Source organism: Cimex lectularius, unplaced genomic scaffold, assembly GCF_000648675.2.
Source record: "Cimex lectularius strain Harlan isolate CLEC.00 unplaced genomic scaffold, Clec_2.1 scaffold172, whole genome shotgun sequence".
Taxonomy (NCBI): Eukaryota; Metazoa; Arthropoda; class Insecta; order Hemiptera; family Cimicidae; genus Cimex; species Cimex lectularius.
The window spans coordinates 350,979-377,623 of NW_019392796.1; the positions used below are offsets into that span (position 1 = coordinate 350,979).

The 26,645-nt window shown below is 34.4% G+C and overlaps 1 protein-coding gene across 5 annotated transcripts in view; it reads right to left on the reverse strand.

Annotated features, from left to right (window-relative positions):
• Nucleotides 1–26,645, reverse strand: part of LOC106665032 (stress-activated protein kinase JNK) — a 383,087-nt gene that overhangs the window by 48,436 nt on the left and 308,006 nt on the right. For 4 of the 5 annotated variants that reach the window (XM_014391180.2, XM_014391181.2, XM_014391182.2 and 1 more), the window contains one exon: nucleotides 23,275–23,420. In XM_014391180.2, the coding sequence (XP_014246666.1) occupies nucleotides 23,275–23,420 (146 nt within the window). Of the gene's footprint in view, nucleotides 1–22,687; nucleotides 23,015–23,274; nucleotides 23,421–26,645 lie in introns of all 5 variants that reach the window. The other variant, XM_014391185.2, reaches the window with a different exon arrangement.

The following is a 26,645-nucleotide window of genomic DNA, read 5'->3' on the forward strand; positions in this document are numbered from 1 at the left end:
CCAGACTTCATTAATAAACGTTGTAGATCATTAAATTGTCTCAAGTGGAATGGCGAGTTATGGTATTCATCAAGCACAAAAAATGAAAAACATGGGAATGACTTCAAACAACCTGAAAACAGACCTTATGGGTACATGAACTGTTATGTCCCAATCTTTGTCTTACGTGCAATCGATGCCATTAGTATATAAAACTAACTATTCTTGTGACAACCGTTTATTTAGCACTGTTTTAAGGTTGAGGAATTTATCACTGTCGCGAATTGGTGTTATGGCAAGGGTGTCGCCATGACCAACTGCCCATTTTTGTATTTCTATATATATAGTGAATAAAACATATATAGTTAACCAGTTTTCATTGAAAGTTTACAATATGAAAACCATATAAACATTTACATAGTGCTGTGTAATGCGTACGATAAGTTGAACGGGAACTGCCCCATATACTTTCTTGTAAAGCTTTCCGAACTATTGAGTAGATTTTTTTTTTGGGGGGGGGGTGAAGGGCTTAGATAGGGTTGTTGAATTAATATTGGAAATACACTAAACTTTATTACCCTTGTAGTATAATGTTTACAGTAAACTGCTTCACCATCTGGAACAAGCTTTCACCGATCAGACTTTTCCCTCCTCAATCAATCTAGTTAGTCCAGTATCGTTGTGCCATTTGCCTTGCAATGCCTGGAGTTTGGTACTATGATGATACACTAACCTCATATTTTTTCTTGTTGACACAAAAACCATAACCCCCCTCACGCGTCTTCCGTCGGGCAGAACTCAGAAATAAGTTCTAGAATCGAATAGTGCTATAAAAATATTGGATTCTCATTAAAAATAACAAAGTTATGTTAAATCTGTTACCACCACGCGATTTCTACCAAAAATAAACTTAACGTTTGTATAAGATCATTTTTGATAGTAATAAGTTAATCGTTTCCGAATTGAATGGGTGGAGTATAGAAGTTGATACACCCTGCATATGTTTTTTATTAATACGTTTTTAATTATATGTGTAATTCATTTATGCAAGTATAACATAACTGAGGCAGGGATGGCCATTGCTTATCGAGGATGCTACATCTTATGAAAATATCTGGCACAATATTTGGGTGGTGTGTTTCACAATGTCTAAAGATGTCGAAAAGCGTGTATGAGCGAAGCTTGCGAGAAAAGAGGGACCCGAGAAAAAGAGCAGTCTAACAAAAACCGGACAAAATGCATTATATAAGACTAATTAGAGACTGTCTTAATTTAGTAAGAAGAAGAGGGTGAGGAAATGAGAAAGATAGAAAGAGAACGAGAGAGAGAGAGAGAGAGAGAGAAAGAGAAAGAGAAAGAGAGAGAGAGAGAGAGAGAGAGAGAGAGAGAGAGAGAGAGAGACTGAATGAATGAAGTAAAAGGGAGTGGAGGAGAAAACAAAGAAACAGAGAAGAGAACAAGAAAGAAAGAGAGAGACGAGAGCAATAAAGAGAGAGTAAGAGGAGTTGGAGAAAGGGACAGAGAAGAGAGGGTAGAAGGAAGATTGGGTAGGGGAAAGGAAGAAAAAAGGAGGTAGGAGAGAGAATGTAAGAAAATAAAAAAAAAGAGAGAAAGTGAGAGATGACAGAAAGAGAGAGAAAGAATAGAAATAAAAAAGAGAGTGATAGTGGAGAGAAAGAGAGAGAGAGAGAGAGAGAGAGAGAGAGAGAGAGAGAGAGAGAGAGAGAGAGGGAGAGAGAGAGGGAGAGAGAGATGAAAGAGAAATGATGGATTAATGGTATATTTCGCAAAGTTACGTCTATATCTTAGACATATCTTCCTCATGGAAGAAAACAGAGAAAAAGACTTAGCGCGTGAGCTAGATATATAGAGAGACAGTGATAGATAGATAGAAAAATAGATAGAGATAGAGATATATAGATAGTCAGACAGATAGATAGATAGATAGATAGATAGATAGATAGATAGATAGATAGATAGATAGATAGAGAGAGAGAGAGAGAGAGAGAGAGAGAGAGAGAGAGAAGGGAAGAGGAGAGAGAGAGGAAAGTGCTGGAAAAGAGAAAGGAGAGCAAAAGAGCAGAGTGAATAGAGTGAAATGACCATGTAATGTAATTATGATGACATCTATGTTAACATGATGTTTATGGGTTGATATCTCCCTTTCTCGCAGACATGTTTTACATATCATAACATCAATTAATGTCAATTGCATTTAATCATTAAATATTCTAACAATCCAATGACGGAATGTGATAAATAAGAATGAAAAAGTCACAAGCACATATATCCGATGAAATAAATAATGTTTTGTGATTGGTTTTGCTGTTGGAATGATTTTAAAATTGACTATTTAATAAAAGTAGATCAAGATTTGAGTAGGACCGGGTTGTTAATACCTCAAATCCTCCTGCATACGCTGCTCCCCTTGAGTTGAGGATTGAAACCGTCTGGGGGTTGGAAATCGATAGAAAACGTTCATGAATGTTGCATGACGACCGACGAGGGGTCAACGTCTAAAGCGTTGGCTTCACTGCACGCCGGCTCCGGTTGGGGCGGCGCCGCTGAATTAGACGAAATCCCCGCCCCCAGGGGTAAAACCCTTCTTTTAATCCTGCGTTTTAAGTCGATTTATCGAAAAAAACAACAAAAACAGTGAGCCGTCTTCGTGACGATGATGCTAAAACCGGAAGCCGTACCACTTCTATGTTGCCGCTTCGCCCTTCCAGCCCAGGGATCTTCGTTACATAAGAATAGCGTTTTTCATCCTGCCGTTGATGACTTTTGTCTTAAGTCGGATGAACTGGAATGCACGATATGCGGATAACGGTCATCTCTAGATAATTGGTCGAAAATCATATACCGTTTATCTCAAAGAATTGAAAACCTTGATATGTTCTCCCTTTCTCTTACAAATTACTGTCTAAATCACATTTGTCGGTATAATGTTTTTTTCTTATTTAGCCGCTTTGGTCGATACATTTTCACGCCACTTTGCCTTATAAAGTTTGTATTTTTTTAAATAAATCATCTAGAAAGATTGGCTGTAGACCACAAAACAGATCAGCAAGGACAAAGTCGTGAGGATTGCGACATATCCTCTTTAGGGCAGGCTGATGAAATTTGAGCGAGGAAGACAGACCAAAATGATTGGAAACGAAAGTACAGGTTCTTCACCCCGCAGACATCAACAGGAAACGTACCATAGTGCATAGCTAGATTTGTTTGAGGTTGCTAAAAAAAACCTCATGCACTGCATCAATAGCTGCTCTTATCTAAGTACTACAAAATTGTACAAAAGAAATTTCTCTCAGGTGGCCAAGAAATACAGCACCCAGAAAACATAGAACCTATGTAATAATGATGAACTTAGATTGATAGTGCATGTGTTTTTATTCACATACTACCTAAATATCCTTCTTCCTAAAGTTTTTAAAGAATGAACTATGATATCGACACGATAGAAAGTTTGAGTTCTTCTTGAACTATATAAAACATATCAATGAAACCTTAGGCTGCTTGTGATGTTTCTTTTTGAACATGTAAACGCTTTAGATTTCGGTTTTTTCGAAGTCTCGAAATGAAAAATTGCTGCCAATCGCCAAGATAAGACCTTTCAAGTTATTTATTTTATTCTAATTAGAAGTTTATCATTAGAATAGTAGGTAGGTTCGAAGAGTCTATACTGTTTGAAATCATAACAGTTCCTCTGCTGCAGCTCAGCACCATCTTAGCCATCCAGTAATCGAAGAAATTCATAAAAAAATTAAAAGAACTAGAAAAAGAAATGGTTCTGTCTAGGAAACCGGGACATGTTGGCATAGGCGGAAAAGAAATGCCGACCAAGCAGCCAAACTAGCAGCAAACAAGGACCCGGAGATACGGGTGAGTCCAGAGGTTTTGAAAAGTTATCTTAAAAACCAATTCTGTCAAGAATGGCAGAATTGCTTGACCACCATTGACAAATTACTAATGTCGGTAGAATCGTGGGCCATGGAGGAAATGTGAAAAAAAGAATCATATTGACTTGTCTGCGGATAGGCCACACCTGAGTGGCTCACGGGCATATTCTTACCAAAAAGACCATGGAGATGGTCTTTATGCGGGGCACAATATCTGTAAAATATATATTAACAGAATGTGATGAATGAATGGATGCTAAAATAAATGCTGAGCACAAAGCCTATGTAATAAACCAATTAAATACTACTGCTGAGTACGTAAAAAACCCAACCCACAGTAAAAATAGACCAACCTACCAAAAAACCTATTTCACTATTACTAATATAATTAAATAATTCAAAGCTCAAGATCTTACTCACTCCACCTTTAAAAACGAAATTATCTCGACTTAAATGATATCACCCTTTAATATTATAATTTTGAATTAATAAATCATGGATAAAGCAAATACGAAACGAGACAAAAACCCTCATTTCCTTCGAGAAGCCTTCCCCTTCATCTGGACTTTAAAACTATTAATAATTTACAAGGTAAACAAATAATCGTACAATAGTACTAGTTCCTCTTGACCTAGGAACATAGGAAATTCACTATGTTCGAAACCACAAGATTCAGTACTGTAAGTAGATCATTCATATTTTTTAACCTTGCGAATTATTAATAATAGTTTTGAAGGCCTGATGAAGGAGATATTCTATCAAAAGCTCGAAGTAGGAATTGAGAAGTTTTCTTTTGTTTTAAATTGGCCTTCTGACCTATTTTGTAATATAAAATTAAATTAAAACAAATAGTGAGTACGTAAACATGAAATGAAAAGTTCTTCAAATTAATTAAAAAATTCTGACCCAAAAAACCTTTTCAAAAAAACAACCCCCACTTTACAAACGCACGGCATTTTGACTTTATTCAACCCATTCATTTCTTCCTGGATTAGAGAGTCAAAAGTGTACAACTTTACAATTTAACATATTTTTCGATTTTTTTAAACCCTGTAAATTTCAAATTATAGCCGACTGTCGAAGAAATTTAAAAAAAAAGTGTATCTTTTCTGAATAGCGGAAGACCCAAATAGCGATTAAAAAAGAAAATTTAACAAAAATCTTCTTGCTACTTTTATTAAGTTCAAAGCAATTTGACTGTTTTGATTGTTGTGAAATGTACCCATAATTACCCAGTCCAAGGTGTTGAACAAGAAATTTGGTCGTTACCAATTATTTTCGTCTTCAAATTCTTGCTTGGTTGGACTGTAAGACGCGTTTCGGCATTTCGCCATCTTCGGAGCTTTATCTGGCAGACTCAAACAGCGAGGACGGCCGGACCAAACTACAGTTCATGTCCTCGCAGGCGCCGGGATCTTACAACTTTATCCAAACCAAAAATGCTTTATTTTCAATCAGATTGTGTGGCGAGGTCGTGACCTCTATCTTTTTTTCTATTTAAATATATTTTTAGTGATATTGACGATTGATATTGCACTATTTGAACTATGGAAGTTGAAGGGGTTTGGAGAATACAAAGTTCAATTATTCCGATATATGAGGGCCCCCTCATAAAAAATTCTTATTATTCCGTATATTACGACAATAGCTAGATAACACTTGGACGAAATTATTGAATTGATGTACTCCATGATCCAACATAAATATGATCAATTTTCACGATTATGGTCCTAAAATATAATCCACCCTTATAAATATTTTAGACCAACGTTTTTAAAATGTATTTTATTTATTCTTTATATTAAATATATTACCCTTTTCCAGCCATTCCGGTAGATAAGTAAGAAGTGTTTCTTACCTCGGAATCGATACGACTGTCCATTCTGCTAGAAAGTAGGCGTCAACGTTTATTTTTTACGACCCCTCGTTTTCTAGATTAGACTTTTAAATTACATTCCTATGCAATAAAAATTTAAACCTTGATCCCATTTTCAAATCGGTTCGGTGAATTTCACGGATAATTATTAGCTAAGTGATTGAGTGAGTGGAGTTTTATATCAAAACTGACGTATACGATAAAAATATAATTTGTTCTAATTAATTAATACTTTGAAGCCATATTTTTGGTTATTCAACTTGGAATTTTGTTGGCTAATTTTGAAGATAATAAGACTGCGACGTAACTTTCAATTTTTTTGATTATTCTAAAACCTTCGTCAGGGTTGATTCCGATTCTACGTTAGCTTGAAAACCCTCAAAACTCTTATTCTACAGAGTCTTGCTAACCAAGGTGATATTTGGTAAATGAAAGAGAAAGTTCAACTTAAAAGGAGTAATGGGGGCGACGGTGGCCGCAACGGTTTAGAAGTTGACACGGCGCTCATCACTGTAAGGTAAAGGTCCCGGGTTCGAATCCAGCGGCCCTGCATTCGAACCCGACATACTTTCAAATGGGCTTTTATTCAAATACACCGGCAACCCGATGGCTAAAATAACCTCGTAATTGAAATAACGTCGTTAAAAAAATTAATTAATTAATTAATAAAAAAGAATGAGTGATGGATCCTGTAAGTACGTGGGGTTAAGCCACCACCTATGTCCAATCGGCATCTACAAATTTTCTAGTCTATTAGGCAACAATTGAATCAAATGCAATTTTAGTCTCAGTCATGGAGTTGATGATGAAACATTACAGCATAAATGTTTAACTGAAAATTTACTATTCCTGAATCCAACATTACGAAGTGTTTGCAAAAAATCAATTTACAGTTTTTTGAATTTAAACAAACTTCAGTATATTCCTTTGTAAACTCTTTACTTCCTTTTTATAACAGATTAGAAGTTTCATCGTATGTTCCTAATAAAACCATGATCATGGTTATTGTGATGTATATACAATTTTTTTACCGTTTTCGCGTTAATGGGTAGTTCACATGGGTTTGGTTAGGTAAGGTTAGGTTTAGTTTAGGGACATGTTATGTAGGCAGAGCTAGGATTATGGGCGCGTTAGGTTAAGTAAAGTTACGGTAATACACGGGTTGTTAGGTTAAATTAAGTTAGCATAGGATTAGGGTTAGGATCAGGTTACGTTAGGCTAGATTAAGGTTAGGGGCGGGTTGTCATGTTACAACAATATAAACTAAATCTTAGAAAGACAGATGTACTTCGTTTTTATTTACCGTGGATGTTGATTTACAAGTTTAAACCCTCTAACGAATGATGACAGTTAAGCAATACAAATGTTGTTAAACAAATTAGTTAATTTGTAAGAGGAAGTTTAAGAAAGTTTCCTACGCAAGAGGAACGAAATAGGGGCAGATTTGAGTTTTTTTATGTAAATTTTTAATTAAAAGTGAAATTTCTTTTTTTAATCTCTTTTAAGGCTCTCGTTTTCTGGATTCCGATCTTATCTCTTCTTTTTCTGCCCCCTTCTTCCGGAATTTAATCAGATAATTCATTGTGTTAATTGTTTAAGCCTTTATTTGATTAAGGAGGCAGTCTAACCGGAGCGAGTTTATTTAAAAATGTATAATGTATATAATAATTCCCACGTGTTAACAGTAAAAATCGTAAAGTAAGTAATATTAAAATAAAGAGTAATTTATTGTTTTATTGAGAGTAAAAAGATTTTTTGGAAATGTTTACTTTAAAATCGAAGTGGTCATCGTCAGTAATAAAAAGTATTCCAAATACCAGCTAAATAATACTTGATTTGAAACAAGAAAAAGTGGGATCGATTTGAATTTTTAATATTTACGAATACATATAATATAATCGTTACGAAACTTGGGACTTCTTGTTTTGTCCCTTATAAGGTCTCCATTTTTAATTTAAATCCGATGTTCAACGTCAAACCTTAAATATATAATTCATTTTATGAGATATTTTCAAACTTAATTAATTGTCTTGAGTATGAAATTTTCGACTGGAGAAACGATATATTTATAGGATATATATTTGATACGACTGGATAGTCTTTTTGCAATATGATTGATTATCTCTAATACAAACTTAAAAATTTAACCAGGTAATACGAATTATTATTTTTTCAAAACTTGCAGTGGGTTGCAAGGATATTAAGAATTTTTGTGTTCATAATAGATAAATAGGGACAGATTGAATGTTTTAATATTAATTTCTAAACAAACCCATGATTTGCTCTTTTTTTAATGTTTCAATAAGTTCTCTTATAAGTTAAGTGCCAGTATTTCACAAATCCAATCTTATATTAGCCATTGGACAAACAACAAATACACACAACTATTTTTTTAATTTAGTTTTTTAAATTTTTTTACGAAGGTTTGCAACATCTGAGGTCATATCAACCCTCAGGGTGCCGGCGTTTTTGAAAAAAAGCCCATTTCTAAGTATGTCGGGTTCGAATGCAGGGCCGCTGGATTCGAACCCGGGACCTTTACCTTACAGTGATGAGCGCCGTGTCCACGCCTAAAGCCAGGAACACACTTACCCGATGCTACGCCATGCACGCTACCCGATGCTACCCGACGCAAATCGAAACTCCGATTTTCCGTAAGGTTGCATTATCCCCGTGCACATCTACCCGAAGCTATGCCACGCTAACCTACCCGACGCTCTGCGATCCCCACTGTCCAGATTTTCGTCGGGTCGCATCGAGTACAGTCGAAGACAAAAGAACCGGACACTCATATTTTTATTCAAACTATATGTATTATTGTCATTATATTAATTACAACATACTTATTTTAATATAAACCAAATTAACTGTGATTAAAAATTAATTAGCTTTTATTTAAAAAAATAATTTTACTGGTTTGGTAGAAAATTAATCAAAACACCGGAATACGATTTTTTGATATAATGAATTTAACGAACAATTTATAATTGTCGCTTCGGCGGTACATATACTAAAATTGGAACAATTTATTACACGGTTTTGCTCATGAAATTTAATTAACAATTTATTTCATAGTTTTGCTCGTAAAATTACACCATTTTCTAATGTCGGGTAGCATCAGAACAGGACACTCATATTTTTTGTAGTTTATTTCAAACTAAATACATGTAATTTTGTCGTTATATTAATTACAATGTTATTTTAATGTAAACCAAATTAAACGAGATAAAAAGTGCATATTTTTTTATAAACATTGTTTAATTATGATGGTTAGGAGTAACTTTATTTAAAAAAATTAAGTTTAACAAATAACTTATTAGATGGTTGTGCTCATAAAAGTTAACTAACAATTTATTACAAGGTTTTGCTCAAAATAGTGCATTAAGAACAAAAGATGCGTTGCGATTTTGATAGTGATTATTGTGATAAACGCTGTGGACTGTACGCGACGTGTACTTGCGTCGGATAGGTGTGCACACCCCACCAAAACGTGGCAAGGCGTCGGGTAGCGTCGCATGGCGTAGCATCGGGTATGTGTGTTCCTGGCTTAAACCCTCTGCGGCCACCGACACCCCACACACAACTGTTGACCGTCGTTATATCGTTAATATCTGTACCTAAAATTTTTACTTGAATACGTTATCAAACATTTATTACACGATTAGATGAAAGATAGGAATATTATTCCAATGCAGTCTAATGTAGGAGAAGTTGTTCAAATTTAAATAAATTATAATTTTTAAGATTTAATTTTTTAGAATTTAGGATGAGAAGGGAAAATATGATAAAAAATGTAATATCTTTTACTAGGTTATAAATGAGCGCGTGTTTTTACTATAATATATCTGTTTATTTCTGGGAGAGCAGTCGGAATTAGTCTTATTTGTCTAACCCTGACCGCTCATTCCAGAAGTAAACAAATACATAGTAATATATTTTATTTAAAAGAAGTCACGATGCTTGACCTTAAAAACATTCTTTAATCACGTCTCTTGTAGTAGTCTGTCATATTTGACATTACTGATTGCGGGACTCCTGGTTCATCATAGGTCTTGGAAAAAACATTATATTATTAAAAAAACATTAGATTGCATATTTTGAAATTAGCAAAGCTGCAATTGATTTTTTTTTGTCACCGTCTGGTTTTCAATTTCCTTAATTTGTATTTTTATGCGTACGACAGGTTTTTGATGATGTTACACTAAATATATATGTCACTTCAATGGTTTCTGCTGATCGCCAATCCTTCGGATTTATTTATAGGAATTACGGCATTAATGATTCCATTTACGATCGACCACTGGATAAGCTCCTTGGTGGAGGATCATGTCAACAATTCAAAACGTGAGGCGGTGATGTCCGAAAGTACCCTCGTCAGCATTAAGATCGCCATCGGATAAACGCACCTTTGGAAAAAAAACACAGTCCTTAGTCGGCAATTAAAACAAATTAACGAGAAGGGGAAGAATCTATTTGCACATTCAAAAGTTATCGGGTCCTTGGACTGAATCTGACAAAAAATATTTAAAAGATAAGATCTGTATCCTGTAAAAATGGGGACCAATAAGGGATATGAAAAAAAAGAAAATAATAGGTTTGGTTGAAAATTTAAACTAAAAATTTCTATCTGACCCGATTTTTTCTTATTATGAACAAAAACATACTTAATATCCTCGTAACATATTCGCTAATTTTTTTAATAGCTGCTTCTATCACCTGATGAAAATTTTAACATGATAAACAAACTTGTTACATCACATCCTACAGGTTTGTGAAAGTGAAAATGACTAGGCCATTCTCATGAAGTTATGATATTAAAAGAAATTTTTAATTAAAAACTAAACGCAATTTAATTAAAAATGGAAGAATAAGTTATATATCAACTTTAGAAAATAATGTAAATCTTAACTCCTCGGACAACAATGGTAACAGAAATAAATTCTGTATTTTGTTTTATACCATAAATATCAATAAAAGTTTGTAAAGAAAGACAAATGTTAAACAAATCTTGCTGTTCATGACCTAAAACATAGATGTGATTGTAAATAAAGCATTTTGTATCAGATAAGCTTGTGTGATTTTCTCTCGATGAAGCTTCAGTTTGGTCCGCCACTGAAGATGGCCAGAAGTCGAAACGCCTCTGACAGACCAAATGACCTGAAACCACTAAACTATCAATTCCTTTCATCAAGATGTTTTTTCCATTATAAATTGAATGTCTGTTGTATATATGTGCCTGTACATACGCACATATACTCAAAAAACAATTTTCTCTAACATCAACTCTGTCAAACAAACGGCAAAAACAAACCAATATATTTGTATTTATTAGTATAAACGGTATTTATTAGTTAGACTACTATCAGCACGCCAAGGACAAACTTCCGAAATTAATGCCCGAGTGGATCGAAGTCACGATAGCTCAAGTGGTAGAGTAGCGGCGTATCAAGCCGAAGGTCGTGGGTCCGAGTCCTCGTGACACTGACTTTTTTATCTCAACTAAAAGCCTTAATTAATTGAAAGATATTAATTGGTCAAGCGTACCACGAAAACTAGTGAATTGTTAGTAAGGTAAGAGAGGAAAAGCAATATTTCGTGTTTTAAATTTGATTAATGACAATTATTGACCATTTTGCTTTGTGTCATATATCCAATTTATAATTTGATTTGCTTTATGATTTTTTTTCGAGGTACATTCATTTTTCAAAATATTGAGTTAGAGTAAGATAGGAAATTTCAAAATAGTATTTTGCCCTCCGTTAATGGATTCGTGGCTAAATTCGTGTTTTTCCATTTAGGATAGAAGCCACTTTTGTCTTTCGGTCAGAACGAATTGAATATTCATGAATGACGTACTAAGCTTGATGCGGCGTTAATTCAATTGGAAATTTATCCACATTCCGTGTTATGGAAGCTCCCTATCTATAAAACCAGACCGTTGTTTTTTAAATCTAATCCACCTCACACCCCACTGGACAAATCATACTAAAACCGTGAATTTTACTTCGATCAGATAAGAGAATTACAATGGTTGAATTCTGGATAAAATAAGCTTAGGTTTTTAACACAAGCTCTTTTGACCAACTGGTTCTGATCCTTTTTTCCCCATTTGGGGGCTTAAGTCAATCCCTTGTTCTAATCCTTTCCGTCTAATTGATTTCTGCAAGTGCGCTAAGAACGATTTATTATTGATTTTGTCATTTCCCGATGATAAAGAGGTTTCTGTACTGCTTTATATTTTATTTAGCTTTGTTTAGTCCATTTACATCATCGTTGGAAAATGGCGGAGAATGGCAACAATAACCCTCATATTCAGGATTCAAACCATACAAATGTCATGTTGTTTTGCGAACTACATAAAAGTATGGTATACATATGTATCTAAATTATTTTGTAAATAAATTTAGATACATAAAAACAAAAAATAAAATAAAATAAAAAACTGGTTCATGTTTATTATTTTCCCAATAACGATATATAGACTGTTAATTAAGCTTTAATTGCCAAGGATAGATAATTGCTATTATGAACAAAAAAAGAAAAGAAATTGTAACAGACGGATTTTAAATTCTCAAGTTCAAATTACGATTGATTACAATGTTTTCATTTTCTTTCTATAGAATGAAATATTTTGTCATATTTTATACGATTAACAAACAGCCAGAAGGTAAAACACAGACACAAAATATTGTTACAAAAATCAAACGGCACATTAATATAAATAAATCGTTTTATTTAACATGCCATCATTATTATCTTGTGCTTGCCAGCAGGGAATGTTTAGAGCCACAAAAAATATATTATACATAATATTTTAACAAAATAAAACAAAAATAAAATATTCTAATACAATATAAATATAAAATAAAAACTAATGTACATTTTTATATGTAATTCTAACAGAGACAATCTTTTTAGAAATTAAGTTTTTAAATTTCAGAAAGTTGGTTCAATTATAATTAATTCTTATTTTCTAATTATACAAAAATCTAAGTAGTAAACTTTAAAAAAATATAATAAATCGAGATGAAAACGCTAGGTAAAGAAACATTCAAAATATGATTTCTTCTAACATGTATTGAAGGTGGTTTCAAAGGTATATTTTTTAAGTTTTTGAACAATATATAGAAGAAAACTTAATAAACTTAAATTTTGAGTATAAACGTTTAGTACTAACTCTACGATTTTTCTTTAAAATGATTTTTATAAGTGTAATTCTTGGTAACCACAAGGGGTTTAAGTAACAGTTCGTTGTTCCACCCCAAGCGATAATTTAAAATAGTTTGTGCCAAAATAGTTTAGTAAATTATGTATAAGTAAATTTATTAAAATGCTGTCGGAGTTTGTCGTAGGATTCAGAAAAACATTTTCTTTATCTTGACCACGTTTCGACATTTATTGAGATCATCTTCAGGGCCTTGTGTTGTTTGCATATCAACAAAAAAGTTCTCTGGTTTTTCGATCTAAGTTTCTTCTCATTTTTGGCTATGTCCTTCAGAATACTCTTTGCTTGGTGTCCATTGTAGTTGAAATCTGTTCATGATTATTCGGGTAGGACCCAGTTTCTAGAACATCTTACGACGTCACACAGAGTTGCGTAGGGAACAACTGTAGCAATAACTGTATACCTGAAGGAACGTCCATCATCAATAAGTGACACATCAAGCGCAACATCCTCAGCACTAAGTGGCATTTCTAAGTTTAAAAATTGAAATTAAAAAAACAAAGATGAATAAATTAGTTTATTGCTTCAGAATTCAAATGAGATTGAGTAAATAATTTAAACTCCTTGAAAAGTAAACATTGAAAAATCCTTTGGATTAAAGATTAAGTGGGTTTACGTCTAATTGATATTCCCAATTTAAAACAGCATAAAGAAATATTTATTTGTAAAAACAATGAGACTAATTAAGGGCAGAATTTTCTTTTATCGAGAAAATGAAAATAAAATTGGGTGGAATTTTTTGCCTGCCAGTGTATATTTAATAGGTCTTTTTGTCCCAAGAAGTTACTAAAGAGATGCCCTGGAAAACTTGTTGGAATTGAGTAAGAACAAAAAATAATAGCAATTATAAAAACTTTTTGCCCGTTTTTCCGGCAGATTATTTTTAACCATAGCCGGAGTGTGCTTTTATTTTATTTACAGTTCTAACTCATTACAATATTGAATAAAGTACGTTTTAATTTCAAGCCACTCAGAATGGCAAACGAGGAAAAAAGAGAGAGGAATCAAGTGTGAACAATTCGAACGAAGTTTCCTCCACATGATTTATTTATTTCGTCCGGTTGAAAAATGCAGTTGAGGAAGTTTAAAAATAACGGCTTTCAGACTCGACGGATCTTCTTAGGTGGTACAATTATTATACGACTTGGGGCTGAATAAATAAACTTTGATTATCCACGGAGAGGCGTTTTTCCCGTGCGGCGAGCGATATGTCAAGGATTTAGATCGTCGCCCGAGGGCTGAATTCGAACCAAAAACAGAAATCCATCTGCACCGGAAGATCATGAATAATGCAGCCGCTGATTTGATGGATTTTCACATTGAACACAGAAAATCTCGTAGAAGCAGAGGTGTTTATTTCGATGTACAAGGAAGGTAAATACATCGACTTGTCAACGTGGCATTTCTCAACATTTCAAACTGTAAAAATATAATCTTTAAGGAAGGTATTGTTGAGATAAAAAAAAGATCAGTGTTCCGAGCGGGATTCGAACCCACGACCTTCGGCTACTAACTTAAAAATTAATAAATTTGAAAAAAAAATTATTTGGTCACTCGGACCACGAAACCTAATCGATTTAATAATTAAAATGAAGAATATCTTCACTGAAGCTCACCGTGGCCATTTCATTTGTCGCCGAGAATCAAATAGATTACACGACATTTGAAAAATGGCAAAAATGAGGTAAAATTCAAAAGGTGGGGTTGAGATGGGAAGTTAGTGCCCAAGAGGATCGAAGTCACGATAGGTCAAGTGGTAGAGTAGCGGCGTATTTAGCCGAAGGTCGAGGGTTCGAATCACGCTCGTGACACTGACTTTTTTATCTGAACCTTGCTTAAAGATGAATTAATTGAAAAGAATTTGGGTCAATCGGACCACGAAACGTAACCTAACCTAAAAATATATTTCAATTAATTAAGGTTTTTAGTAGTAGAATCAAATAGATTACACGACATTTGAAAAATGGCAAAAAGGAGGGAAAATTCAAAAGGTGCGGTTGACATGGGAAGTTAGTGCCTGAGTGGATCGAAGTCACGATAGCTCAAGTGGTAGAGTAGCGGCGTATCAAGCCGAAGGTCGTGGGTTCGAATCACGCTCGTGACACTGACTTTTTTATCTGAACCAATACCTTACTTAAAGATGAATTAATTGAAAAGAATTTTGGTCAATCGGACCACGAAACGTAACCTAACCTAAAAATATATTTCAATTAATTAAGGTTTTTAGTAGTAGAATCAAATAGATTACACGACATTTGAAACATGGCAAAAAGGAGGGAAAATTCGAAAGGTTGAGTTGACATGGGAAGTTAGTGCCCGAGAGGAACGAGGTCACGATAGCTGAAGTGGTTGAGCAGCGGCGTATCTAGCCGAAGATCGTGGGTTCGAATCCCTCTCGTGGCACTGACTTTTTTATCTCAACTAAAAACCTTAATTAATTGAAATATATTAATTGGTCAAGCGGACCACTAAAACTAGTGAATCTAAAAATATATTTTATCTGGAAAATTTGGCCTATTCAAAGAATAGCATTTTATTGATGTCAGCCCTACGATGACAAGTTAGAAAACACTGTTCGTAGTAGAAGTCTTATCAGACAAAATAAAGTAAAATAAGTAACGAGATCATAAAACAGATAAGTATAATCAATGCTTGAATAATATCATAACTTAATGCCAATATTGATAGTAGTCAATATTTTCTATACAGAAAGGCGTGAGCTTTCATAAAAAATATACAACGGAGAATTATTACTATCTTCCACGTATGAGGAAAAGACCGGAAGGATAGAAGTAATAAAAAGCTCAAATAATGAAAAGCTTACCAGCTATGCAAGGAATATTAATAACGATACATTCATTAGAAAAAAAAATCATTTCTTAACTTGAACATAAAATTCAATAAATCTCATGATGATGATCACTCGTTAGTAAATGAACAATATGATTGGCCATTAAGTATTTACATCTCGGAATCGGTAATTTAGCAAAGCGGGCGAACACGATTCCTAGCCCTAATGAGCTAGCATTGATAATCCCGAAGCGTAAATCATTTTACGAAGTGGGTGAAGGTGAAGCTCGGTTTCACTCGGCCAAAGGAAAAGACCCAAGTCAGGTTCTGCAGAAATAATCGTGTTTTTCTCATCACCGATCGCATGAATTCTCGAGGCGCATATAACTCCATTTTCTCCTTATACGTCATAAGAAAGTGGGTTAATTATAATATTTAAGGAAGATTTAGATCGCCTTGGAATTTCCAAAAAGTAAATATCAGGGCTGCTCGTTATCATGAATTACTTTTCATTCTGAGGGCTCGTTCAAAATTGGTCCTTCTCTTCTCGCTTTGCGAAATGCCGAAGAACAAGAGGTCAACTTAAATAGTAAAGGTATTAATGAAAGTTAAAACCACAGAACACTAATTATTGCTTAAGCACATCTGTTAACAGACTTACAAGGAAAGAAGGAACATATATTAATTTTGATAAAACTACCGTTAAATGTTCCCCCAGCGATTCAAGGCAATAAATTTTCCCAAAGGTTTCGACATTCCTTATCTTAAGCCTCCTAAATAATTGGCAAATAAATTTGTTATAATTAATCGCCGTTAAAAAAATCCGATTCTTAACGTTGATTTTTAATCAGGAGACCGGGGTGGCCGACTAATTAGGGTGTCCTACATATATTTACAAGATTGGCGGTACTGTGTTCGAATCCCGAAATAACCCATGGATTTTTAATTATAATAAATTGGAAAAACCTTATACAGTGGGATTCTATTCGTACCCGACACCCAATGGGTAGTTGAAGTTAAGCCTTCCTTTATGACAGGAATTATTTTATTTTATCCCATAGAAGACAGAGCGAATTAATTATTAATTAATTAACCCTAAATTTCCTAACCCAAGTTTTGAAGACGAGACAAATAAATTATATATATATATACATATTTTTTTTTTTAACGTCAATGATATGAGGTAAAAGAAGAGATGGTCACAAGTTTAAAAACTTTCTGTATCATATAATCGACAATTCTTTCTCACACAGATCCGGATTGATATGTTGAACGTTGCCAAAAAAATACCACCATTATTATAATCAATTAATCTTTATTTAAGGTATTGGTTGATATGAAAAAGTCACGAGCGGGATTCGAACCCACGACCTTCCGCTATCACTCGGACACCAACTTCTCATACCTCAATCCACCTTTCGAATTTTCCCTTCTTTTTGCTATTTTTTTAATCTCAACCTAACATACAGGAAGAATTTAAATTAATTAACGGAAAAAAGTTATTTGGTTAATCGGGCCGTGAAATCTAATGGATTTAATAAGTAAAATGAACATTTGAAAAATGGCAAAAAAGAGGGAAAATTCGAAAGGTGGGTTGAGGTAGGAAGTTGGTGTCCGAGTGGATCGAAATCACGATAGCTCAAATGGTAGAGCAGCGGCGTATTTAGCCGAAGATCGTGGGTTCGAATCCCGCTCGTGACGCTGACTTTTTTATCTCAACCAATACCTTGCATAAAGATTAATTAATTGAAAGAAGTTATTTGGTCAATCGGACCACAAACTCTAATGGATTATTCCAATCATTGAAGATGCCAGATATCCCCAAAAGTACAGAAGTTGATATTGTCGTCTCTATATTTGCCGATGTCCGTCAAACCGATCGGGCCAGGATAGTCTTATTAAACGCCCATAACCTCCTGAAAATGGAGGTCATTTTCTTATTCTCAATTAAGGCAAACGGTATAGACTAGACACCCCAAGAAAAACCTACCCTCGAACCATATGAGAGAGATTGCCCCATTGTCGTAGGTATTTTACAAGCTGTTAAGAAAGATTAACGCTATATTGATATTTTTGTAGATTATATAAGAGAACGATTTAATAATCGACAATTCTTCCTATACACACATTCAAATGCTAAAATTTGGTATGGGATTTTTTTCTCAAGGAGCATTTTAGATTTCGTTGGCCGAAAGAATAAATATATTTTGTGTGTTTCTCCAAGAGAAAATTTATTGCACTAAAAGATCGCTAATGCACTGTTTTAAATGGTTAATAGTGAGATTTCCTCCTGTCGACTGCGGGGTGTTAAACCGGACTAGACAATTTATTGTTCGATATTTACCTACCATCCTGCCTATCCTCGCAGATTTTTGATGGTTCAACATTTCGCCATCTTCAGTGTTCCAGTGATTTTTGAGGAGTGTGTTTGATGGATAACGTCAGGGTCTTCTCGTTCTAGTCAATCGGTCTTTTTGATCTTCGGTACTTTTACTTTTTTACAGTTTAGAATTAATTATATCAAGAGATGCAATTCGGTTAGTGAACTAGTATTTCGGTTCTAAAATAGTTTACAAAAGTGGGGGTATGTTTTTCAATTAAAAGAAACACATTTTTTAAAAAGATTTTTGAATTTTTTTAAGAAGTACCGCTAAAGTCCGTGGTGATTTACGGCCTTAACCGCACACACCTGCATTATCAAGAGTCGTAAATCAACTTTTGAAAGAGTGAAGGTGAGTTACATCGAGCTCGAAGAACAAGCAATGCAAGGATTAGTTTGTTATTAAAGTCTATAATCTTCACTTTATCCTTGTGTACTCTGATTTGTGGTATGTCAACAGGCGGAGGTATTAAATTAAGTAATTTTCTTATCTCTTCATGTGTCAATTAAAGAAATAACCATTTACACTCCAGGTCACATAACGATGCAAAAGGCCTCGTCGGATATGATTCGTATTACTTATTAAATTATAAGTCTTATTTAGATTATTACTGTATTGATTCGTTACAACATAAATACAAAATATATATTAAAAAAAGGTATTAAAGGGCACAATAGTCAGGTGGACCATCAATAAGGCGATTGGTAAGAGAAAAAATATTTATGGATCGTTTATGAAGAAAAACAAAACACCAGGATGATCACAATATGGATGAAATATCGACTCCAACAACAGATTTTATTGGTAAAGATTTAAAAAGACTTTTTACAACAACATAATGCCATAAAGCATATCAATAATATTACCCACACAAAATTATAGTTTTTCTGGTTGTACATTTTAAATTAATAGAACTTAGAGAAAACAGGGAATTCACTAGAATTAATAAGTTAATTATGGTTAACGAAGGAGACACTTGTCTGGGTTAGAAGAAAGTTAGGTCTTGCCGAACAAGAAGACTCTTGAAAGGGTACATTTTGTCACCGTTTCTCTTTAGTTCAATTAGTTGCTATTTTATAGCAAGTGTGTGGTGATTAGTGACCGTTAATCGGTAATTATTCAGAAATCGTGAGATGCGGTCTGGAATGATGTAGGTTTCAGAAAATATTTTCTTTATCGTGCCAACGTTTCGACCTTTATTGAGATCATCTTCAGGGCTCAAAGTGTTTGTTTTCTGTGTAATTGTGCCATTCTTGTGTGTCGTGTTGAGATACCTACCTTCTACACATAAGACAAACACTTTGAGCCCTGAAGATGATCTCAATATAGATCGAAACGTTGACACGATAAAAAAAATGTTTTTCTGAAACCTACATCACTCCAAACCGCACCTCACGGAATAATTATTTTATAGCAACGGGGAAGGATATAAACTTTTTATGCGTAATTTGGTTTTTGTATTGTGTATGGTTGCATTAAACTACAGCAATTCAGACAATTTACAAATTAAACAGTACGGATTTTAAAACAAATTTTGCTGTATTCATCTAAATGTGTATTCGCGTTATCATGCTATGTACTCTACATAAACATTATGTCCGATACAATTAATTAAGGTTTTTAGTTGAGATGAAAAATTGTAAAGTATTAATTGGTCAAGCGGACCACGAAATTAGAGAATTTATGTCCGATGTTAATGATTTGCTTCATCAACTCTGAATAACCTAATAAATGTCAAATGTCAGTCTCCAAATTTGAATATTTTTATATATAGAAAAGTAAATTGTAAAATGAACCATATTTTAGTTCGAGGAAATGTTTGTTTTAAATATCGAAACGCAACAAAGCAAAACTTTAATAAACAAGGAAAACAAAATTGTTTATAGAACGTATAGATTGTAATGGCTTTTTAAAGTCCCATTTATTAAATATTTGTATTTAAAAAAAATTAAAAATAGTGATTTTTGTTTTGTCTCACTGCGTATTTAGGATGAAAATCCTACTTTGTACTTAAAAAATCAAGTTTGATGGAATATACGGAATAGATCAACAAGTGTAAAACAAAAAATCTTTATCTATATGTAATTAGCTTACAGATTAAAAAAAATTGAAGCCATAAAATCTTTTATTTCCTTGTAGTAACAAAGAAGGCTGGAAGGCACTTAGTCGACAGTAGCCGTCCAAATAGTAATATGGCGCAACTTGTACTTTATAGATATGGGTCCGTCCAGTTGCGTTATTACCGGTCTGGCGCCATGAGAACTGTAAAAAAAACCACAAGGGCCGCTTGCCGCTGGAGAAGTATTGCAATAGCTTCCCCCTTGATCTTTTCAAGACTTAAATTTCCCTTTAATTTCAAAGATCTACAATCAGCCAGTTAATAACCGAAAAGGAACAGGTGATACAATAACGAGAAAAAAATTGTGACTAGCCAACCTCAATTTCGTCCGAACGGCTTTTACAAACTGCCGACCTAATTATTACATATTATGTACGATTTATAATAGGTATTATAAATAGTAACGGGTTGGTTTTATTTAAGGTTGACGTCGAGAGCCTACCAGAGAAGATGGCATGAAGCCAAACCTCTGAGTAGCGAAGACAGACGGACCAGAGATGATTGAATATATTGCATTTTAACAAAGGCTTAAAACAAATCGAAAGTTTAAAACGTAAATTTGCTCACAACAACACATTTGCCATTATTAAAAAGAAAGTGAGATTTCATCTTAAGGACGGCGGAGTTATGACCAGTAAGTTCATTTTTGTTCTACCTATCGTACCAAAATAGGAAGTAACGGTAAATCAAAAGTAATCGGAAACAAACTACAAACATTATTATTACAAAATTGCTAACCTAAGGAGTACTTCAAATGCAGTAAAAACGACGAGTAAATTTTCCCAATAGCCTAATCAATGTAAATCATGTGTTGTAAAATGTTTCATATATCGTTCCTCAATTAATTTTGTACAAAACCTACTCTGCAATTACGATCATGCCTTAAAATACAGAATTCCTCGTTTAACCATGATGATTTGTTTTGTTAATATAAACCCCAGCAGTACTTAGAACTTTCAATTAATTAAGGTTTTGCCTTCTGGATGGATAGAAAATGTAACTCACGACAGCTCAAGTGGTAGAGTAGCGGCGTATCTAGCAGAAGATCTAGGGTTCGAATCCCGCACGTTTGAAACACTTGGAACGTTGAGAATTTTGAATTAAAGCATTTTATCTCTTTTTTTCACTTTCTGTCAGGTGAGATCGATATAATAGAGTTATTGGTTATTAAATGGCTTCAAATACATAATTTACCAAGTAACTGATAAATAATTTCAAAATATCTATTGTGAGGACCTCTCTGATTCCACTATAATCATCTAATAAAACGCCGTTTAACATTGGAAATATGTGACCTACGGCCTGACCCCTCTGATGATAAAAAGAGCGAGAGAAGAGCATAAATATGAAAGAATGATAGAGCAAGAGGTAGGGATAGATAGAAAGAAAGAGAGCTAGATAGATAGATGAGAGAGACAGAGAGAGAGAGAGAGAGAGAGAGAGAGAGAGAGAGAGAGAGAGAGAGGAGAAAAGTGAAACAGATGCAAATAGTGTGAGTGGTGAGGGGGATTAGGTGACAGCGAGAGGGAGGAGTGAGTGAGGGAAAGAATAAGAGAAAGAGAGAAAGATATATATATATGTATATGTAGAGAGAGAGAGAGAGAGAGGAAAAAAGTGAAACCGATGCACATAAAGTGAGTGGTGAGGGGGATTGAGTGAGAGCGAGAGGGATGAGAGAAACAGAGGGAAAGAATAAAAAAAAAGAGTGAGAGAGAGAGAGAGAGAGAGAGAGAGGGAGTCAGAGCGACAGGGAGGAGTGAGAGAGAAGGATAAATTGACAGAGAGAGTGAAAATGGGAAAAAGTGAAACAGACACAAATAGTGTGAGTGTGAGAGAAAGAAAAAGGGAGAGAGTAGGGAAAGAGCGAGTGAGAAAGAGCAAGATAAAGAGAAGGGAGAGAGGTGGGTAGGAGGGAGGTAGGGAGTGATGAAAGGAGGTAGAGAGAGAGAAAGTGAGTGAGTGAGAGAGAGAGAGAGAGAGAGAGAGAGAGAGAGAGAGAGAGAGAAAGAAAGAGAGAAAGAGGGAGAGATTTTAAAATTTTAATGAAATCTTTCTGAGTGAAAGCATGAATAACTTAAAAAACACTATATAGTACTTAATAAAATCCGCGATTTTGTCTTGCATATTTACTAAAGATTTATTAAGTCGCCCTAGTGAAGCCGAAAAAACAAGTCTGACCCGTAAAGCCCGACATCAGTGAAGACAGACAATCAATGTTTCATAAAAATTGGTCACTGATACACAGCCTGGTATTTACGTTCGACAAGTCCGTACTAGTCATTTTTGTTATCTTGTTTAGTTAAAATAAAGACAATTAACATATCTTTGACTTACCATGGTGAAATGTGTGAATGAATAATTATTTTAAAAAAACTTAATCCAATTATTTCCTTAATCCAATTGTTTACGACTTACCAGACCGTCCCCTGGGCTCCGATCCCCTTCGGTGTCAGCTTTGAATATCTTGACGGCACGGTGAACGCCGTGTTATCGAATTCCATTGTGTAAAACGTCATTTTTCCCCGCATGCACACTTTCACAGCCCTCCCATGCACTACTAGTTCTACCTTCACTTTAATTTACACATGCCAAATGACTACGTGCAGCATTATCCTGAGACAATCGCATCTTGTATCACAACAAATAAACAAGTGAGAACAAATTACAAAGATACTCTCTCTTTAAATAAATGATAAGAATCAAAAACAAAAATAAAATTCTGCTGTGCTGGACGTTCAGCAACTGAAACAAAGTAACAAAAACATATAAGAGATAAAGAGGATTTTACTAAGGCAAAAATAAAAGTAAAAACAAAACTTTTACTAAGGAAAATAAACCATAGCCAAAATTACCCCAATATAAACTCCACAAAGACAATATCTACATTAAAAGCGCAATTTCCCTTTAGCAATTTTTGTTAAAAGAAAATTGTTATCAATTTATTATCTTATGCTTCAAAAGAAAAATGTCGAGCGTATTATTAAATTATGCCTCGGACTTACCAGACAATCCCCTGCGCTCCGGATCCGATTGGCTTCAAGTTCTGATACCTCTTAAGGATGGTAAACTTGGTGTCGCCGACCTCCACGGTATAAAACATTGCGGAGAGCCGAGACGTCATTTTCCCGGTTAGGAACGGCATCCGCACCTGTAAAGAAACCCAGGAGATTAAATTTTAAACAAACAGAAGGACCCAGATCCTATAGAAAAAGCAAGATGGTTTCAATATCAGAATTATCAGTTAATCAGTTATCTCAACGTTATCCCTACAGGGAAAATTTGTAATAACTTGGTATATTTTTCAATATTCTAAAGTAAAATATTCGTCCTGCAAGCGTGTTCTTGATAAGCTTCATCGAACATGAAGTTACCAGATTGTGAAACCTTGTTTATGCTTAACTATTAAGTTTTGTATTCATTTTATATAAACAAATGAAATTCAAATTATCAACTTATGAGATGGAACCAAAGAAGAGTACTTCATTTCCCCCCAAGCAGAAGAAGTACTAATAACCCTGCTGAAGCAGATGGAAAATGAATTGATGAGAAGAAATAGTTTGATGTTGATTATGATGGATACTAGGAAGTAAGCTAGAAGGAGATTTTGTTTCACAAGCCCTGCAGCCTCATTGCACATTCCTAGTTCCTTAGGAGACTCGACCCTTCTTCTAAGAATCAGAAAGTCAATGACTGTCGTTGCTGCAATTCTATTCCCTGTGTTTTCGTTGTATCCCAGGTTATGTCTATTGAGCAGTTGCTTCGCATTCGAGGATGATATGGGAGGCTGTTTTTTTCTAATAATACTATCACTCCTCTGATTTCACCCCTCTTTAACAGTGGCAGTGCGTCTGATGTCAGACTTGGTGAGGGTTGTTTTAGCATGTTAATCTAGGATGAGTATTGGCCATTTTAAAAGGAGTCTGAAGAAGTCCTCACACTTCATATTCTTAACATCTGATTGTTGCTTAAAGGAGTTAATTCATGTTTATTCTTTGCGTTAGGTTGGTGTTCCTCAGGGGAGCATAATTGGTCCATTTCTATTCTCAATGTACACTGCAGATATTCCTACACAAGTGAAACCATCCATAAACACTCATTCAAACAACACCTGAATGAATTAACAATATAGTTCACAAAGTGGAAAATACAAATAAGCGTACATATAAATGATTATTTGGAGGACGTGAGATGCGGTCTGATGTGACGTAACGTAGATTTTAGAAAAACATGTTTTTTTTATCGTGCCAATGTTTCGATCTATATGAGATCATCTTCAGGGCCTGATGTTGTCTGCATTTCAACAAAAAAGTTGTCTGGTTGATAGCCGATCCAAGTTTCTTCTCATTGTCGGCAATGTCCTTCATAATACTCTTTGCTTGGTGTCCAACAATGAGAAGAAACTTGGATCGGCTACAAATCAGAGAACTATTTGTTGAAATGCAAACACAAGGCCCTGAAGATGATCTCAATAAAGATCGAAACGTTAGCACGATAAATTAGTTGTTTTTCTACAACCTACATCTCACGATCTCCAAATAATCATTAACTAACGGTCACTAAACACCACACATTCGTGCATTTAAATTTTACCCTGCTTAATAGTATCCGTCCTCCGGTGAGTATAAATTGCCATTGCCTACCACTGACCTTGTGCGTTATCGTGGACATTTCATGGATAAACGACTGACTTAGAATCCCCACACAAGAGTGAACAGACAAGAAACAAACCGACGTTATAAATTATTAAAAAGACTACTTGACTCACGAACAAAATCAGACACTGAAAACAAATTTTTAATTTACAAGACAATGATATAAGACCTCTCTGGGCGGTCTTATAGAGTGGGGCTCCACCAAGTATTCCAATTCCCAACGTCTACAATCAATTTAGTGTAAAATTCTCCTTCAAATTATAAATGCTCCTTTTTAAGTTTCAAATTACACTATTCATAACGACTTTCACATCCCTTTGTATATGACCTCATCAAAACCCGCTATAAAAAATTTCATTAACCTCTGAACAACCACAATAATCTACTTGTACGACACATCACTTCCAACCCTAACAGAAAATTCTTCAAGACGATTGAAGCGAAAAGTGGCACCAGGCCTTCTCATTGAGTGAAGGTACACTGGGCAAAGTCTCCTACAAGTGACTCAAATGACAAATTCAGCACATAGAAAATATTTACTTAAAACAATTATTTGTAGTTGTAAATATCAAAGAAGTAAAATTAAAAAAAATGTAATAGAATAGAAACGTATTATGCAAATACCAAAAGAAAAACTGTTGCCAGATTATTAAAACAATAAACCTGATATCTATATGTAATATTGCTCCAACCACCCATCCAACCATGCTAAACAAAATTTATTAGGGAGTTGTCAGTATTGCCAACTCAAAGTTACATCTATTGGGAAAAGGTTCCTGGAAGAAAGGCTTTACCTATTTCCACAAACTTCATCGACACTTTAGATCGGATGTATCCCTACGGGTACTCAACTTTCCGCTCCCCTTTTAAGATAAGTGTATCTTCTTGTAAATCGCGCTTTTTTCCTTCGTAAATTAAGGGAATCCGATGAAAGTTTATATCACTACAAGCCCTATCTTCAAAAATGTAAATTATGAAGAGACACAATTCTCTAAACGTTGGTGAAGTCGTCAATCATGCCGCCTTATCAATGACAACAATCAACTTACAACTAAATAGTAATTTATCTATCATTATTAATACCGAAAATAAAAATTGGTTGTTGTCATCGGGTAGGGACTATTTATTGATCGAAACATCAATATCGTGTCTATATATTATTACATATTGTGTAGTATTTAGTGACCGTTAATGAATGATTATTTAGAGATCGTGAGGTTCGGTCTTGGGTGATGTTGGTTTAGAAAAACATTTTCTTTATCCTGCCAACGTTTCGAACTTTATTGAGATCATCTTCAGGGTCTGGGATTTATACACATTGTTTAAATTATAAAAACACATGTAAGACGTGAAAATGAATATATACAACGATGTACTCAATTACTCAATATGGAAATTTTAGATTTAATTGAAGTATTTGTACTCGCTCAAAGTGTATGTTTTCTGTGTAGATGTGTCACATTTGTGTGTCGAGTTAGTGACATATTAATTTTTTTTGTTTATTTATGCTTATATATAAACAATGAATTATGTGCGGTGTTTAGTGACCGTTAATTAATGAATATTTAGATATCGTGAGGTTCGGTCTTGGGTGATGTAGGTTTAGAAAAACATTGTCTTTATCCTGCCAACGTTTCGATGTCTATTAGAAGATGATCTCTATAAAGCTTGAAACGTTGGTACGATAAACAAACTATTTTCTAAATCTATGTCACATCAGA